Below are 15355 nucleotides of genomic sequence, written 5' to 3' on the forward strand. Positions count from 1 at the left end.
CAAAAAGGCAAAGTGTTAACAAGTGGTCAATTCGAATCGACTGAGTCAAGAGTATGTGGGGTTTTTTATTGTATTATTATAACTTTTCTATAAATGTAAAATTTTGCAAAATAAATAAATAGGTTGCAAAACATTATGAATGTATTTAATACCATTGAACTCTACACATAAAAATGTTAAGATAGTAGGCCTGGGGCAGTGGCTCAAGCCTGTAATTCCGACACTTTAGGAAGCCAAGGCAGGAGGGTCACTTGAAGCCAGGAGTTCGAGACCAGCCTGGGCAACATAATCAGAACCTTTCTCCAAAAGAGAAAAAAGGCAGGTGTGGTGGCACATGCCTGTAGTCCCAGCTACTTGGGAGGCTGAGGTGGGAGGATAGCTTGAGCCCAGGAGTTCGAGGCTGCAGTGAACTATGCTCACGCCACTGCACTCCAGCCTGGGCAACAGAGCAAGACCTTGTCTCAAAAAAATAAAATAAAATAAAATAAATTTTTATAACCAACTATAATAAACATGAAAATACAGTAACAGAAAAACATGGTATAAACCTTGACAATGTAAAAATAATAAAGCAACTATTAAAAAATGGAAATGAAATGAGAGAAATGGAAGGAAGTGTATGTGTGCCAATGTCCTATTTTTCATATGGGAAATAGGAAGTAAAGTGATAACAAATTAGTAACCTAAGAAACTGAGGTATAAGGAAATTATTTAAAGTTACAATGAGAAAAATTAGAAGACATGAAAACCAGAAGCCGTTAGCAATGACTGCCACTGGGGAATAGAAGTGAAGGAAGAGGGAAAGAAGGCTTTTTGTTTCATGTCATGCTGTATTGTGTGAATCCTTCTCACTGCATGCATGTAGTACTTCTATGATAAAAACCCTAGACTATCCACAGTGGCTTACACCAGGAATCCCAGCACTTTGGGAGGCCCAGGCAGGTGGATCACTTGAGTCCAGGAGTTTGAGACCAGCCTGGGCAACATGGCAAAACTCTGTCTCTACTAAAAATACAAAAAAATAAGCTGGGCATGGTGGTGTGCCCTTGCGGTCCTAGCTATTCAGGAGGCTGAGGTGGGAGGATCATCTGAGCCTGGGAGGTTAAGGCTCCAGTGAGCTATGATCGTGCCACTGGACTCCAGCTGGGAACAGAAAGAGACTCTGTCTCAAAGAAAAACAACGACAACAACAACAACTAACTTATTTTATATTTAAAGAAAAAATTACCACATTATTAGAAATACTTTCAAACCAGAATGGGTTTTTTGGCTAACCTAGCGTTAGGGATACCATTTACGGCTATATGTCATTTCATTCAGTGGATGAATTCACCAAAAGATTTCTGTAATTTCAATCACATTTTAAAATGTATTGAATGAATGGAATACTTAAAGATGGTGAATCCTTTTATAAAATCAATGCCTACCTCAACATTTTTTGTGTATCTTTAAGTTTTTAAATTTGTTTTTGCTTTGTGTTATTCTTTACTAATAACTACCTAAAATTAAAAAGGAAAGTGACTCAAAATGAGTCATGGCTTTTTGTTTTAAGTTAAATTCTGTGAATGCAGAGACTCATGGCAGAGCAGGAACGCAACTATTTTTGGCTTAGTGAGGGTTGCTCGGCCACCATTGCCTCTAGTTAATCAGTAAGCCCCTAAAGCCTGTAACCAGGGACCGTGATGTTACTCACAGGATATCTGCAGATTGGGAAAAGAACATGCTAGAATTTTTACACAGGTGAGTGATTTGTACCACACTACCCTTTTTTCTTTCTTTCTGGCTGTTCATGTGGGGAAGAAGACATTCACACAGCAAGTCAAAAACAAACAGGCTGGACACAGTGGCTCACATTTGTAATCCCAGTGCTTTCAGAGGCTGAGGCGGGAAGATCACTTGAGGCCAGGCAAGGAGTTCATCACCAGCCTGGGAAACATAGTGAGACCCCATCTCTACAAAAATTTAAAAATTTGCCAGACATGGTGGCACGTGCTGTGGTCCTAGCTACTTGGGAGGCTGAGATGAGAGGATCCCTTGAGTCCCAGGAGTTTAAGGCTGCAGTGAGCTATGATCACATCACTGCACTCCAGCCTGGGTAACAGAGTGACACCCTGTCTCTAAAAACAAAACAACAAAAAACGAAGGGAATGTAAATAGGACCTTTCTTCCAAGCAGTGGTAAATGTTAAAGCATTATTGTATTAGAAATGCATCAAAGCTGGGTGAGATGGCTGATACCTGTAATCCCAGTACTTTGGGAGGCCCGTGGGAGGATTGCTTGAGCCCAAGAGTTCGAGACCAGCCTGGGCAAAATGGCAAAACCCTGCCTCTACAAAATATTTTAAAAATAGCCAGGCATGGTGGCATGCACCTGTGGTCCCAGCTACTCAGACCCAGGAGGTTGAGGCTGCAGTAAGCCATGATTGAAAAAAAAAAAAAGGAAGCAGCAGCATCAAAGCTAGGTACTACATCCAAAGACTTTTAATGTCAAGCACACCCACCCTTTGATTAAGGTGTTAAAATTCAGAAAGAAAAAACTTAGGAATTCGATTATACTTGATAATTATTGAAGAGCAAAAAGAGATACTGAATTGAATTATACTGAAGTATGTGTATTTCTTTTTAATTTAATTTTATTTTTTTTGAGATGGAGTCTCACTCTGTCACCCAGGCTGGAGTGCAGTTGTTTGATCTCAGCTCACTGCAACCTCCGCCTCCCAGGTTCAAATGATTCTCCCACCTCAGCCTGCTGAGTAGCTGGGATTACAGGCAGCCGCCACCACACCCGGTTAAATTTTTTTTGTATTTTTGTAGAGACGGGGTTTCACCATGGTGGCCAGGCTAGTTTTGAACTCCTGACTTCAGGTGGTCTGCTCGCCTCGGACTCCCAAAGTGCTGGGATTACAGGCACGAGCCACCGCGCCCAGTCATATGTGTATTTCTCTTTATCCTACTACAATTAATTGATAATGTTCTAGGAATACAGAATTGTCTAATGTTTTAACTGTTATTCTGAAGAGAGATATTTTGGTCAGAGAAAGTATAAAATTAATGAAAAAGTAAGCTAAAACTCAGTTACTCTCCCCTACAAGAAGCCAGGGTGTTCAATCAGGCCAGGCAGCCAGAGTAAAAGCACCACCTAATGGCACCTTATTCAAATTACAAGAATAGTACTTCAGAGGCATTACCATAGCATCTAGGTGTTCCTTGCAAACCCCAGAAGATTAAATGATGGCAAATGCAGTATTTTGTCTATATCTGACTATGGATGAAATTTACCTTAAGGCAGTGAGAAGGTTTGAAGTTACCTAATCCCTCTATTCATAGCTAGGCAGAATGTATTAACCACGTTTTTTTTTTTTTTTAATCTGTATCTAATGATGTTACGACAACTTAAAAATCTTGCTGACCAAGGACATGAAAAACCTCTACAATGAGAACTACGAAACACTGATGAAATAAAGAGGACACAAACAAATGGAAAGACATCCCATGCTTAGAATTATTAATGAGAAGAATTACTGTTGTTAAAATGACCATACTATGCAAAGCAATCTACAGAGTCAATACAATCCCTATCAAAATATCAACGACATTCTTCACATAAATAGAAAAAAAACCCTAGAATTTGTATGGAACAACAACAAAAAAGAGCCAGAATAGGCAAAGCCATCCTGAGCAAAAAGAACAAAGCTGGAAGCATCACACCACCCAACTTCAAAATATACTACAAAGCCATGGTAGCCAAAACAGCATGGTATTGGTATAGAAGCAGACACATAGACCAACGGAACAGAATAGAGAATCTGGAAATAAATCCACATATTTACAGCCAACTGATTTTCAACAAAGGTGCCAAGGACATATATTGGGGAAAGGACACCCTCTTCAATAAATGGTACCAGGAAAACTGTATATCCGCATGCAGAAGAATCAAACTAGACCCCCATCTCTCGACCTATACAAAAAGCAACACAAAATGGGTTAAAGACATAAATGTAACATCCAAACTATAAAACTACTAGAAGAAAACATAGGGGGCATGCTTTGGGACATTGGTCTGGGAAAAGATTTTATGGCTAAGATTTCAAAAGCACAGGCAACAAAAACAAAAATAGACAAATGGGGTCATAGTGATCTAAAAAGTTTCTGCACAGCAAAGGAAACAGTAAATAGAGTGAAAAGACAACCTGTAGAATGGGATAACATATTTGCAAGATATTCATGCAACAAGGGACTAATATCCAGAACATATAAGGAACTCAAACAACTCAACAGCATAAAATGACTAATCACATTAAAAAGTGGTCAAAACATCTAAGTAGACATTCCTCAAAAGAAGACATACAAATAGCCAACAGGCATATGAAAAAATGCTCAACAGCACTAATTATCAGGGAAATGCAAATCAAAAACACAATGAGATACCACCTCACGCCTGTTAGAATGACTATTACCTAAAAAATGTAAGATGACAAGTGTTTGTGAGGCTTTGGAGAAAAGGAAACCCTTGTGCACTGTTGGTGAAAATGTAAATTATTACAGGCATTATAAAAAACAATATGGAAGCTCCTTAAAAATTAAAAATAGAACTACCATATGATCCAACAACCCCACTGTGGATACTTATCCAAAGGAAAGGAAATGAGTATATCAAAGGGATGCCTGCACCCCCATGTTTATTGCAGCCCTATTCACAATAGCAAAAGGAGTCAATCTAAGTGTCCATCAAAAGATGAATGGACAAAGAAAATGTGGTAAATGTATACAATGGAAAACTATTTAGCCATAAAAATGAATGAAATCCCATCATGTCAGCAACATGGATGGAACTGGAGGTCATTAGGTTAAGCGAAATAAACCAGGAACAGAAAGACAAATATCACACATTCTCACTCATATGTGGAAGCTAAAACAGTTGACTTCATGGAGGTCAATAGTAGAATGATGGTTATCAGAGGGTGGGAAGGGGATTGGGGGATAAAGAGAGGTTGGTTAATGGGTACAACTGTATAGTTAGATAAAAAGAGTAAGTTCTAGTGTTCTATAACACAGTAAGGTAACTATAGTTAACAGTAACTTACTGTATACTTCAAAATAGCTAGAGGAGTAGATTTGAAATGCTCCTAAAACAAAGAAATGATCAATGTTCGAGGCGATGGATACCCCAATTACCCTGATTTGATCATTACACATTGTAAATATGTACCAAAATATCACATGTACCCCATAAACATGTATAATTATTATATATCAGCTTAAAAATGTTTTAAAATCTTGCTGGCCTAGGAAAGACTGACCCTCCCAGACCTAGCCGATTCTCAGAGATAGCAAAAGGCTTAGCCATGAACATACCTTTCTTAAGCAAAATAACCAATGCTGAGTCTATACCTCCAAAAACCACCTCCTCATCTAACTCACATACCACACCAAGATTTCTCCTGACCCAAATCATTCCAGAGCCACGCATCTGGCAACCAGAGGCCACCCCTACAACCCAGAGCCCACTAGAATTGTTCAAACTGCCAATCCTAAGCTGTTCACCGTGCCCTGACTTTCCTCTCCTGAAAAAACCCCAATAAAGGCTTTGGGCTGGGCATTCCCCTCACTCCTGTCTTCAGCCCCCTGAGCATCCCTGGTGCTTCCCCTGTGGCCCTGCGTGGCATAGTGTATTCTCTTTTCTCAAGCAAGGTAAGTAACAAAAATCTTCTTTCAGTGACATTGACCTCTCCATGTTCTCACCTCTGTAAGTTAAAAACCTGCAAGTACAGATGAGTCACAGAACCCTGCCTAACCCATTTCAGTGAAGAACACTGTCACTCCAGTTTCTAGGTAGGACACTTTTATCCAGAACATGTCCCCACTCTATTTTTTACAAATATGCAGCATTTGGGGCCCAGTTGTCATTTTCAGGCAAAGTAACCAATGGGGCTATAAAATGGAAAGGGGGAAAGACAGAGGAGAAAGAGAGGAAAGGATGTCAGTGTGCACATGAAATACTTGTGCCGCATCTCAATCCTGAGAACAGGATCTGCCATTTCTCTCCAACTCCAGGAGCATTAGCCTCTTGTCTTCTGCTGCCTGTAAAGCTGCTTCTGTCCCTTGACCAGAGGTGGTTTTATGGTGAAGCTAACAGCTTAAGCCTCAGGACGCATCACTTGGCATTTGGTCCCTTCCAAAGATAATGCCAAATTTTCTATTTGCAATTTGTATCCTTTCTACTAAAGAGAGTCCATAAAAATGGTATAAGCTTCATGCCCTACAAAACCTGGGATAGTGAGAGGGTCATGGCCCTAGGAATCCCAGAAGCGAGTCCTGCTCTTCCACCCAACCATTTGGGCTCCAGTGTCCTCATCTTAAAAAGAGGGGCTTCAAGAGATATAAATATGTTTAAAGAAAAAAAAGAGGGGCTAACAAGACCTTCTTGTCTGAAGTTCCCTTTTGCTTCCTCCTCAGCCGCATTCATTTCTCTACATCTGCTAATAAAGCAATATGCTATTGCCTGGCATGTGTCTACCGAGGCTCACTTTGCATAATGGCTTTTTAAAGATGCTTAAAAAGCCCTGAAAAATGCATGGTAAAAATAAAAGTCAGTTCTTAACCATACACTGGCTAATGAACACTCAGAAAATAAGAGCTAAGCTTTTGTGATGAAGCCTGACACCCATACTCAAAATTGGATGTGTCAGGGTCAACTCAGGGCTATGTTCTGGGGCCAGTACCCTTGCTTCTAATCTGGTTCTGCCACTGTTTGTGTGTGGCTCTGGGCAAGCCATTCAACATTTGTGTCCTCCCGGACCCACTACTGCTGGAACTCAAGTCTCTGGGCTTGCTTCTTGACACGACAAGCAAAGGGACTAAGCCAGAGGATCTCTGAGGACTCCTCTGTGTCTTGATTGTTTGGTTCTGTTTCTATCTGCCTCTCTTGCCGGTGCCACCTCCCTATTCACCATTGCCCCAAAACTTGACCAGACTCTATCTTACCACGCCAAGCTAACTCGGGTAAGCCATCTAATTAAAGAGGAAAAGACAGAGAAAAAGTGTGTGTTAGTCTGTACTTGCACTGCTATAAAGAAATACCTGAGACTGGTAATTCATAAAGAAAAGAGGTTTAACTGGCTCATAGTTCCACAGGCTGTACGGGAAGCATAGCAGCTTCTGCTTCCAGGGAGGCCTCAGGAAACTTTCAATCATGGTGGAAGGCAAAGGGGAGGCAGGCATCTTACATGGCCAGAGCAGGAGCAAGAGGTCCTGGGAGGTGCTGCACACTTTTAAACAACCAGATTTCATGAGAACTCACTCACTATCAGAACAGCATCGAGGGAATGGTGCTAAACCATTCATGAGAAACCACCCCCAGGATCCTATCACCTCCCACCAGGCCCTACCTCCAACACTGGGGATTACAATTAAACATAAGATTTGGTGGGGACACAGATCCAAACCATGAGACAGCAAGGGAGGAGAGGACACAGAAGGGAAAGAGCTGGGAAGAAGAGCTGTACAAGAAGACAGGGAGCAGAGTCAGAACCCAGGCAGGCCTCAGCGACCTGGAAACTCCTCCTCCTGTGCTTGGGCCAGACACCATGGTTCTGATGGGGAGCCTACTCCCACGGCCGGCAGTGGGTTTTTTCCTAGAATAATTAGCCAGACTTTGGCCTGCAGACCTCCTAGAAAAGGGTCCACATGGACCCACTAGTGCCACACGTCAAGTCTCTGTGGTAAAGCAGAATGCAGAAGAAAGAGCATGAATCCGGTATACTAGTTAAACTGGCCTTTGGTGACTTATTCTCAGGCCAGCTTCCCGTTTAAGTTGCTATTGAGACTCTCCAACCCTGCGAGAAGGAAGACGAAAGCCTCAGTCTAGCTGCAGGCACTTCTTATTCCATAAGAACTAGGAGATTGCTGTTGTTTTTGTGTTTGTTTTAATATCTCCAGCAGGAGCTGGAGATTCTGGCAAGAACTATCATTCAATAAACACCTGGTAAATGAAACCGAGTTTTCTCCCTATTCCTGCTAAGAGCATGAGATTCTGCTGGACTTCAGACCTCCACACAGCTTGTCAGCTTGCCATCTGTTTTTGTCTAAGGCTACCTGCTTTCTCCTGCCAACTCAGTCTTCCTGAAACAACCAGATTGCAACAGTTCTCTCTGTCCAGTACCTGGCAGAGACAAGCACCCAATCATGGCTCGTTAGCCTTCCATTCACCTCCCTCTGCACCGGCTGTTTCTTTCTTGGTTTTTAGGCCCCAGGTTTCACAGCCTAGTCCGCTGGGTTTCCGTGTGCGGTCGGCTTCATCCAATCATTAAACGAGCATTTTACTTAGTGCTTGTCATGTGAGAGGCACTGGCCCAGACCCTTCCACATATGGCATCTCCTTTAATGTCATAAAAACCCTGAGAATCAGGTCCACTCACCCCATCACATAGTTGTGGGAATAGACTGGGAACCCACGGGTAATTTGCCCAAGGGCCCAGCCTATCCAGCAGCATTGTCAGAATGGAAAACCCAGAACCCAGGTTTGAGTCTACCACCAAAGCACACAAAGTGCCTCCGGACAGAGGCCCCTGGAACAAGACTTGGCCTGCCAGCAGCTCGGTGGGTCTCCAAACACACACTCATATTCCCGAACCACTCCAGACTCACTCAGGCCTGGAAAGCACCCTCCATCCTCAATAGACTGCCCACCCAGCAGGTTGTCCAGAACAATGTCCCACATTCTAGTGTTGGTCCAAGGTATGATTCTGGGTTTGAGACTCCTGCCTTAGGTCTTCCGCCTGAATCAGCTGTGCTGAGTCATGCATTTATTTGCCAATGGATCCTTCTGCTTATTTATACCAGTACCCCCTGGATTAAATACATACTCCCCACCTTAGTTTTATTATTAGCCATTTATATAATATAAGCTGAATGCTGACCAGGAACCAAGCACTATACCAAATATTTATGCAAATTATCTCTTTTAATTGTCTTCAATCTCTACAGTAGTTTCAATCACCGGGCAGTCATTTTGTAGGTGAGGAAATGGAGGCTTCGTGAGGTTACAAAACTTGTTCAAGGTCACAAAGTATTAGAGCCAGGACTTGACCCAGGCAGCACATGAACCCTCGACCACCACACCATTAACATTCAGATCTACAGCTCTTTCCTAGCTCGTTCACTTATTACTGACCAGTCTACACAGAGAGAGAGAGAGAGAGAGAGACAGAGAGACAGAGAGACAGAGAGAGAGAGAGAGAGAGAGCTACCCTATCTGGTCCTAAAATGATTAAAGCAAACCAAGAGTTAATTCATTCACCCTCCACCTAACTTCCAAGTGTCCCCACCCTTGCCAAACTTCCTGTGAGCTACTTTCTAATCACCGTGACCAAGAGAAGAGCAGGTCAAGACTGAAGGTGGCATGACACTCACTAGCCTGTCTTCCCACTGGGCACTGCCTCCTAATCTTGTGTTCTGCAGGCCTCAAATCTCCTAGCAGAATTTCTGATCCCCAAGACTGGAATACAATTTTTCAAAGGTTCACAGGAAATTTCTTGAGGGCCAGCCACTCCTAGAGTTCAGCTTCCAGCATGTTAGCCACCTAACCTACTCTCTGTTCCCCTGCAGAGGTCCTTGATTTACCATCTGGGTGGCTTTCCTTATACCATTTGGAGCAGGAGGCACATAGCAAAAAGGATGAAAGCTTGGGACTTGGCATCAAATGTCCCTGGCTTTACAGTGCTATAGTTCTTCTTCTGTCAAACCAAAATAATCATATCAACTTCAGAATGTTGTAGTGGAGATAAATGAGGTAATGCATATTAAGTGCTCAGTATACAGTAAGTGCCCACTAATTGGTAGCTATTATCATTTTCTCACCCTCCCACCTGGAATATGCTTCCCAAGTCCACCATATGTTCCACTTCCACCATTACTTTAAGACTTAATGCAAATGGCAACTCACCCAATTCCTAGCCAGGTGAGTTCAGTTCAGTAGAAGCAACACTGATGGAGCATCTTCTACACACAACCCACCAAGCCAGGTATTGGGGATACAAAAATAAATAAGATATGCCCTTGAATTTAAGTTCACAGCCTTAAGGGAGACAGAAAAGAAACAGCTCATTTCAATGCTACCTAGTAAGTGCAGTGCCACAGGATGCTGTGGAACAGGAGGGGTGAGTTAACCATCATGGAGGGCCCTGGGGGCCAAGATGAGGAGTCTGAGCTGAATTCTGAAGGCAGGGAGAAGCAATTGAAGGAATTTAAGCAGAGGGGTCAAATGTACAGATGTATGCTTCATAAAAGAATCACTTTAGTAGCAATGTGGAAAAAGAAGTTAGGAGAGTATGAATCATCCAATCAAGAAATGGTATCCTTAACAAGACAGTGCAGGGGAGGGAGCGAGAAAGAAAGGATGGATTTCTAGATCATGAACACCGAAGGCCTTAAAATTGGGCATTGGGCAGTGTCCAATCCTTCGATGTTTAGATATTAAGAGAGAAGGAGGCAACACAGAGGTCACTGTATCCATTACATTTTAGAAATCAACTCTCTCAGGGCCCTTAGGACAATTTAACTTGCATTGTAGTTTTCTGTTGTTTGTTCATGTGGTCAATCAACTAACGTTTACTATCCACTTAAATACCAGGTCCTACCTTGGGTGAAGGTTTCAATGACAAATTGTCGATAAGAAGAATCAGCAAAGATCAAGGGAAAGATATAAGCCCTGGGGAATGGTGTGGTTTGGCTGGAAGGTGTGGCAGGAAGATGAAGACGTGGGGAACCCGACTTGAGACTCAGGTGGGGTCAGACTGTGTAGGGCTGAGGCTGGAAAGTTTGAGCCCTGAGTGGTGCACATGAGGAGACACCAAAGGTTTTAAACAGGGGAGAGAGGAACGGATGCTCTCACAGGGGAGAGCCCAGAATGTCTTATTTGTCTCCTTTGGGAATTCCTGGGGCCTCACGTTTTCCATCTGGGTTTCCGTTTCATGTTGGTTCTCTCCCCACTGGTGGGGCTTGTTCCCCTGTTATAAGGCTGGGAAACCCTCCTGCCCCTCTCTAGAAGGCAGGACAGAAGCCCAAGAGATAGTGAAAAATTCATGTTGAGTGATCATGGATGGCAAAGACCCTGGGTGCATGTAGTTTCTGAATAAAAACCTTAGTATGGTTTATTATTATTATTATTATTATTATTATTATTATTATTATTATTTCTTCAGGGACCAGTTCTCTGTTTCTGGGGAGAGCCACTTCAATTCCATATCTACAGCATGCATATTTGCTATAACTAATGATCAGCAGGGAGAAGATAAAGAAAAAAAAAAAAAGCAAACACTAGGGCATCCAGAAATCCTTTTGGCTTCAGAACATAAGAGTTTTTTCAGAAATAAATTTACCTTCTTACATTGGTTTGATCCAGAATTAAAATGAGTTCATATTATGTGAGTCCTCACTGTGACTGTCCATGGAAGGCCTCTCAGGATGGGGTTTGGAGTTGTGGGAGATCTCAGGATTCAAAATTCACCACAGATAATGCCAAAAGTTTTCTGTACATCAACAGTTAATAATGGCTATAATATTTTGGCTATATTTTCTCATTAAACTGGATGACCAAAAAAGACTTTGGAGTTAATTACGTCTAAAGAGTGCACTGTAATGTTTGCATCCAGCCCACTGTCTGGGGATCCCGGTGCTCACAGGCCTCCATCACAGACCTGGCACATCTGGAGCCTACCTGCTGGGCTGCCTCGTGGAAGAGCTCCTGCACCTGGGACATCTGGGTCATTCTCCAGCAAACGGGATCCTGGTGATCTGGACAGGGAGACTGCTCTGGAAGGTAACAGCATCCTTGGTCAGGCTGGTTCCTCCTCTCCTCTGCTCTTGTTGTCCATCCTTTCTCTCTACTAGAATTGTTCAAACTACCAGGCGAGGCCCTGGCCGGGGAAGAAGCCTTGTCTGCCTCATCTGAAAACTTGGCGGGGTTATGTTTTTGGTACCCAAGTAGATCCCGCTGGTCCTTCAGAGCCCACCTGTGCTCAAAGGTTGCTGCCCTAAAGCCTCAGGCACTCCCAGCTCTCTCCTTCTTCCCTGAGCTCCTTAAATATGTGAGGGTCACAGCCCAGCTGCCCAGCCTTGAGGACACAGAGTCATACTCCTCTCCTGCCCTCAGGTGCCTCGTGAATCCCTCTCTCCAGGAGGAGGGCATCATGACTCACTAGACCTGGCTGCAGGTGGTGAGTGAATGTAGCTGAGCAGAGGGGAAAGCGGCCATGAGGAGGCTGTCTTGGGACCCTTCTGGAGCAGGGCTGGAGAAGGGTAGGGGAGAGAAGAGGGTGGGTGAGAAAAGGCTGGACAGGACTAGGGCAGCTCCTCAATCCACCCCCAGGCACCCACCCCTTCGCGCTGGACCTGGCTTTCCCTGAGGGGAGGGGAAGTTTGTCCCCCTGCTCTGTGTGGCTCTTCTCCCCAGCACAGTGCTGCAAGGTAGACGGGGCTCAGGACCCTTTGGAAGAAGGAGGAAGGGGGAGGACGAGAGCAAAAGGGAAGGGTAGAGCTGGTCATCCTGGGAAGAAGGCGACTAAGGACAGCAGCCAGCGCTGGCGAGGAGGGAAGGCGCCGGGGCACCAAGAGTGGGAACAGGGTTAGCCCAGTGGGAAGCTGGGAAGGCTGGGGGACTTCGTGGACTGCAGTCCTGCCAGAAGCCGGGTGACAGGTAAAGGACCAGAGCACCCGGGTGTCCCCCACAGAGCAAGGGACCCCGCTTCAACCCGCCCTTCCCGCCGCCCCGCAGAGCCCGCTCCTCTGCGGAGCCCCGACCCTCATGTCTGGGCGCGCTGGGACCGGACCCCTTGGCACCCCACGCAGACGCGAACCTCCACCCCAAGTACTGGGGCCACGCCCGTGTGCCGGCGCGCGGGTGACCGGCGGTAGGGGAGAATCCACCTGGGCCGGGAGGTGGGGGCAAAGGTGACCCCAGACCTGGCTCCTAACCGCGGGCCGGGGAGAGGAACTGTCCCGAGACCACCCTCTCCACCCCCCACAGCCCTTCCGCCCTCACCTGCTCCCAGGACAGCCAGCTCCCAGCGCCGGGCCCGCCCGGTCCCCGCCCCGCTGCCACGTGGCTGTCCCGGCTCGGCTGCACGGGTCCCAGCTGTCCTGTCCCGGCGGGGGCACCCCTGCCACGCCAGCACCGGGAGTCTCGGGCCCAGGTGGAGAGGGGGCGGTGCAGAGGCTTTCCCTCCGCAAGGGTCGGGCCTTCGCACCTAACTGGACAAGAACTTTCACCTGGGCAGGGGCAGGGCTGGCAGAAAACAGGGAGTAGGGGCCGCAAGCACACAGGCTCAACGTGACCAGCCACTGCTGCTCCCCCCTCGACAGTGCCACCAGCGGAGGTGTCCAGCCCCGGGACCAGGGGGCTGGGGACAGGAGCCTACCCTGTGCGGCTCTGAGGAATGGCTGTGAGCACTGCACGCAGGACTGAGAAAGCCCGGGGTAAGCCCGGAGCGCAGGGAAGCCCGCAGCCCCCTGGGCAGGTGCCGAGAAGCATCTGGACAAGCTGACCGAGACCCCGGCAGCGGTCTCCGTGTGCGCCTGGCTGCGTGATCAGGTGACCCCAGACTCTGAGGGCGTGGAAGCGCTTTTGCCAGGAAAGTGCTCTGGGCATGCTGTATAGGGGTGAATTACCCTTACCACTTTCAGCAAGATCCAGAACTGCCTTTCCTAGGGGTGAAGTAAGGTTTCCAGGACCTCATGTTGCAGGAAAAAAAAAAACCCTAAATTAACATACAGAGAGATTAAATTATCTCCATTCCCAATCTGGCATATTTCCTAAACCTTAAATAACTTGCGAGGCTTCCATGTGGGCTTCTGAGAAACAGGAGGGCAGCTGGGAGAACTTCCCACGCCCACAAGCCTTTGTGTGAAAATCCCTAAAAATAGAGGTTGTTCTTTTAAAAACAAAAGGGAAGGCTAAGCCATGGGAACACTGACAGAACCTAACCTCTCGCTTCTGCTCCAGCAAAGACGTGTGTGAAGATATAGAACATCAAATTTGCCATTTTTACCATTTTAAGTGTACAGTTCAGTGGCATTAATCACACTCACAATATTGTCCAGCCATCACCGCTATTTCCAAAACGTTCATCGTCCCCAGTAGAAACTCTATACCCACTAAGCACTAACTCCCCGTTTCGCCTACCTGCAGAGATAACTCCCTTCATCTACTTCCCGTCTCTATGGATTTACCTATTTTGTATATTTCATGTAAGTAGAATCATACAATACTTGTCCTTTTGTGTCTGGCTTACTTCACTCAGCATAATGTCCTCAAGGTTCATCCATGTTGTAGCATGTGTCAGAATTTCATGTTCAGCAAAGAAGTTTTTAATAACCCATCTCTGCCAGAAAAACAGACCCCCCAAAAATTACAGATTAGCCATCTGTGAACAAAGGACGAAGAGGCGGACAGGTTGACACAGTTATATTACTGGAATCCATTATGTAGTCACCCCTTGGCATCTGCAGGGGATTAGTTGCAGGCTCCCCAACCAACACCAAAATCCATAGATGCTTAAGTCCCTGATATAAAATGATGTAGTATTTGCATTTAACCTACACACATCCTCCCACGTACTTTAAGTCATCTCCAGATTACTTACAATACCTAATGCAAGACCAGGCACAGTAGCTCACACTTGTAATCCCAGCACTTTGGGAGACCAAGGTAAGAGGATCGCATGAGCCCAGGAATTCGAGACCAGCTTGGGCAATATGGTGAGAGTCTATTCTTTTCCCCACAAATGAAATTTTAAAAATTAGCTGGGCATGGTGGTCACACCTGTAGCGCCAGTTACTTGGGAGGCTGAGGTGGTAGGATTGCCTGAGCCCAGGATGTTGAGTCTTTAGTGAGCCATGATCATACCACTACATTACGCCTGAGTGACAGAGTGAGATCCTGTCTTAAAAAAAAAACAATCAAACCAAAAAAAAAAAAAACTATGTAAATCGTTGTTATACTGTATTGTTTAGGGAATAATGACAAGAAGAAAAGTTTGTACATGCTCAGTACAGATGCAACCACGCTCTTTTTTTTTTTTAAACCAAATATTTTTGACCTGCCATTGGTCAAATCCACAGATATGAAGGGCTGACTGTATTTCCATGATCCATCAGTATGACCAGCAGAGTCATTTTTCTTATTCATTTTTGGTGGGTCATACATCACACTTTTTTTTTTTTTTTTTTTTTTGCCTCAAGCTGGTTTCCTCTTCGCTGTCACCTTCCGATGAGCTGCCCTCTAAGTGTCACATGAATTCTGAAGAATCTACATTCAATTCCATATCTGCCTGAGTTAAAAACATTAGAAAAGGAAATCC

General features: G+C 45.0%; 1 protein-coding gene across 1 annotated transcript in view; it reads right to left on the reverse strand.

Annotated features, from left to right (window-relative positions):
• The window catches only part of SLC12A8 (solute carrier family 12 member 8), a 129475-nt gene extending 115783 nt beyond the window's left edge, over window positions 1–13692 (reverse strand). The window contains exons 1-2 of the mRNA XM_023215151.2: window positions 13671–13692; window positions 11716–11810 (exon numbers count right to left, since the gene is read on the reverse strand). Coding sequence (XP_023070919.2) covers window positions 11716–11766 — 51 coding nt within the window. The 5' untranslated portion in view covers window positions 11767–11810; window positions 13671–13692. The remainder of the gene's footprint in view (window positions 1–11715; window positions 11811–13670) is intronic.
• Window positions 13693–15355: the final 1663 nt, after the last annotated feature.

This window comes from Piliocolobus tephrosceles, chromosome 2, assembly GCF_002776525.5.
Source record: "Piliocolobus tephrosceles isolate RC106 chromosome 2, ASM277652v3, whole genome shotgun sequence".
NCBI classification, from domain to species: Eukaryota; Metazoa; Chordata; class Mammalia; order Primates; family Cercopithecidae; genus Piliocolobus; species Piliocolobus tephrosceles.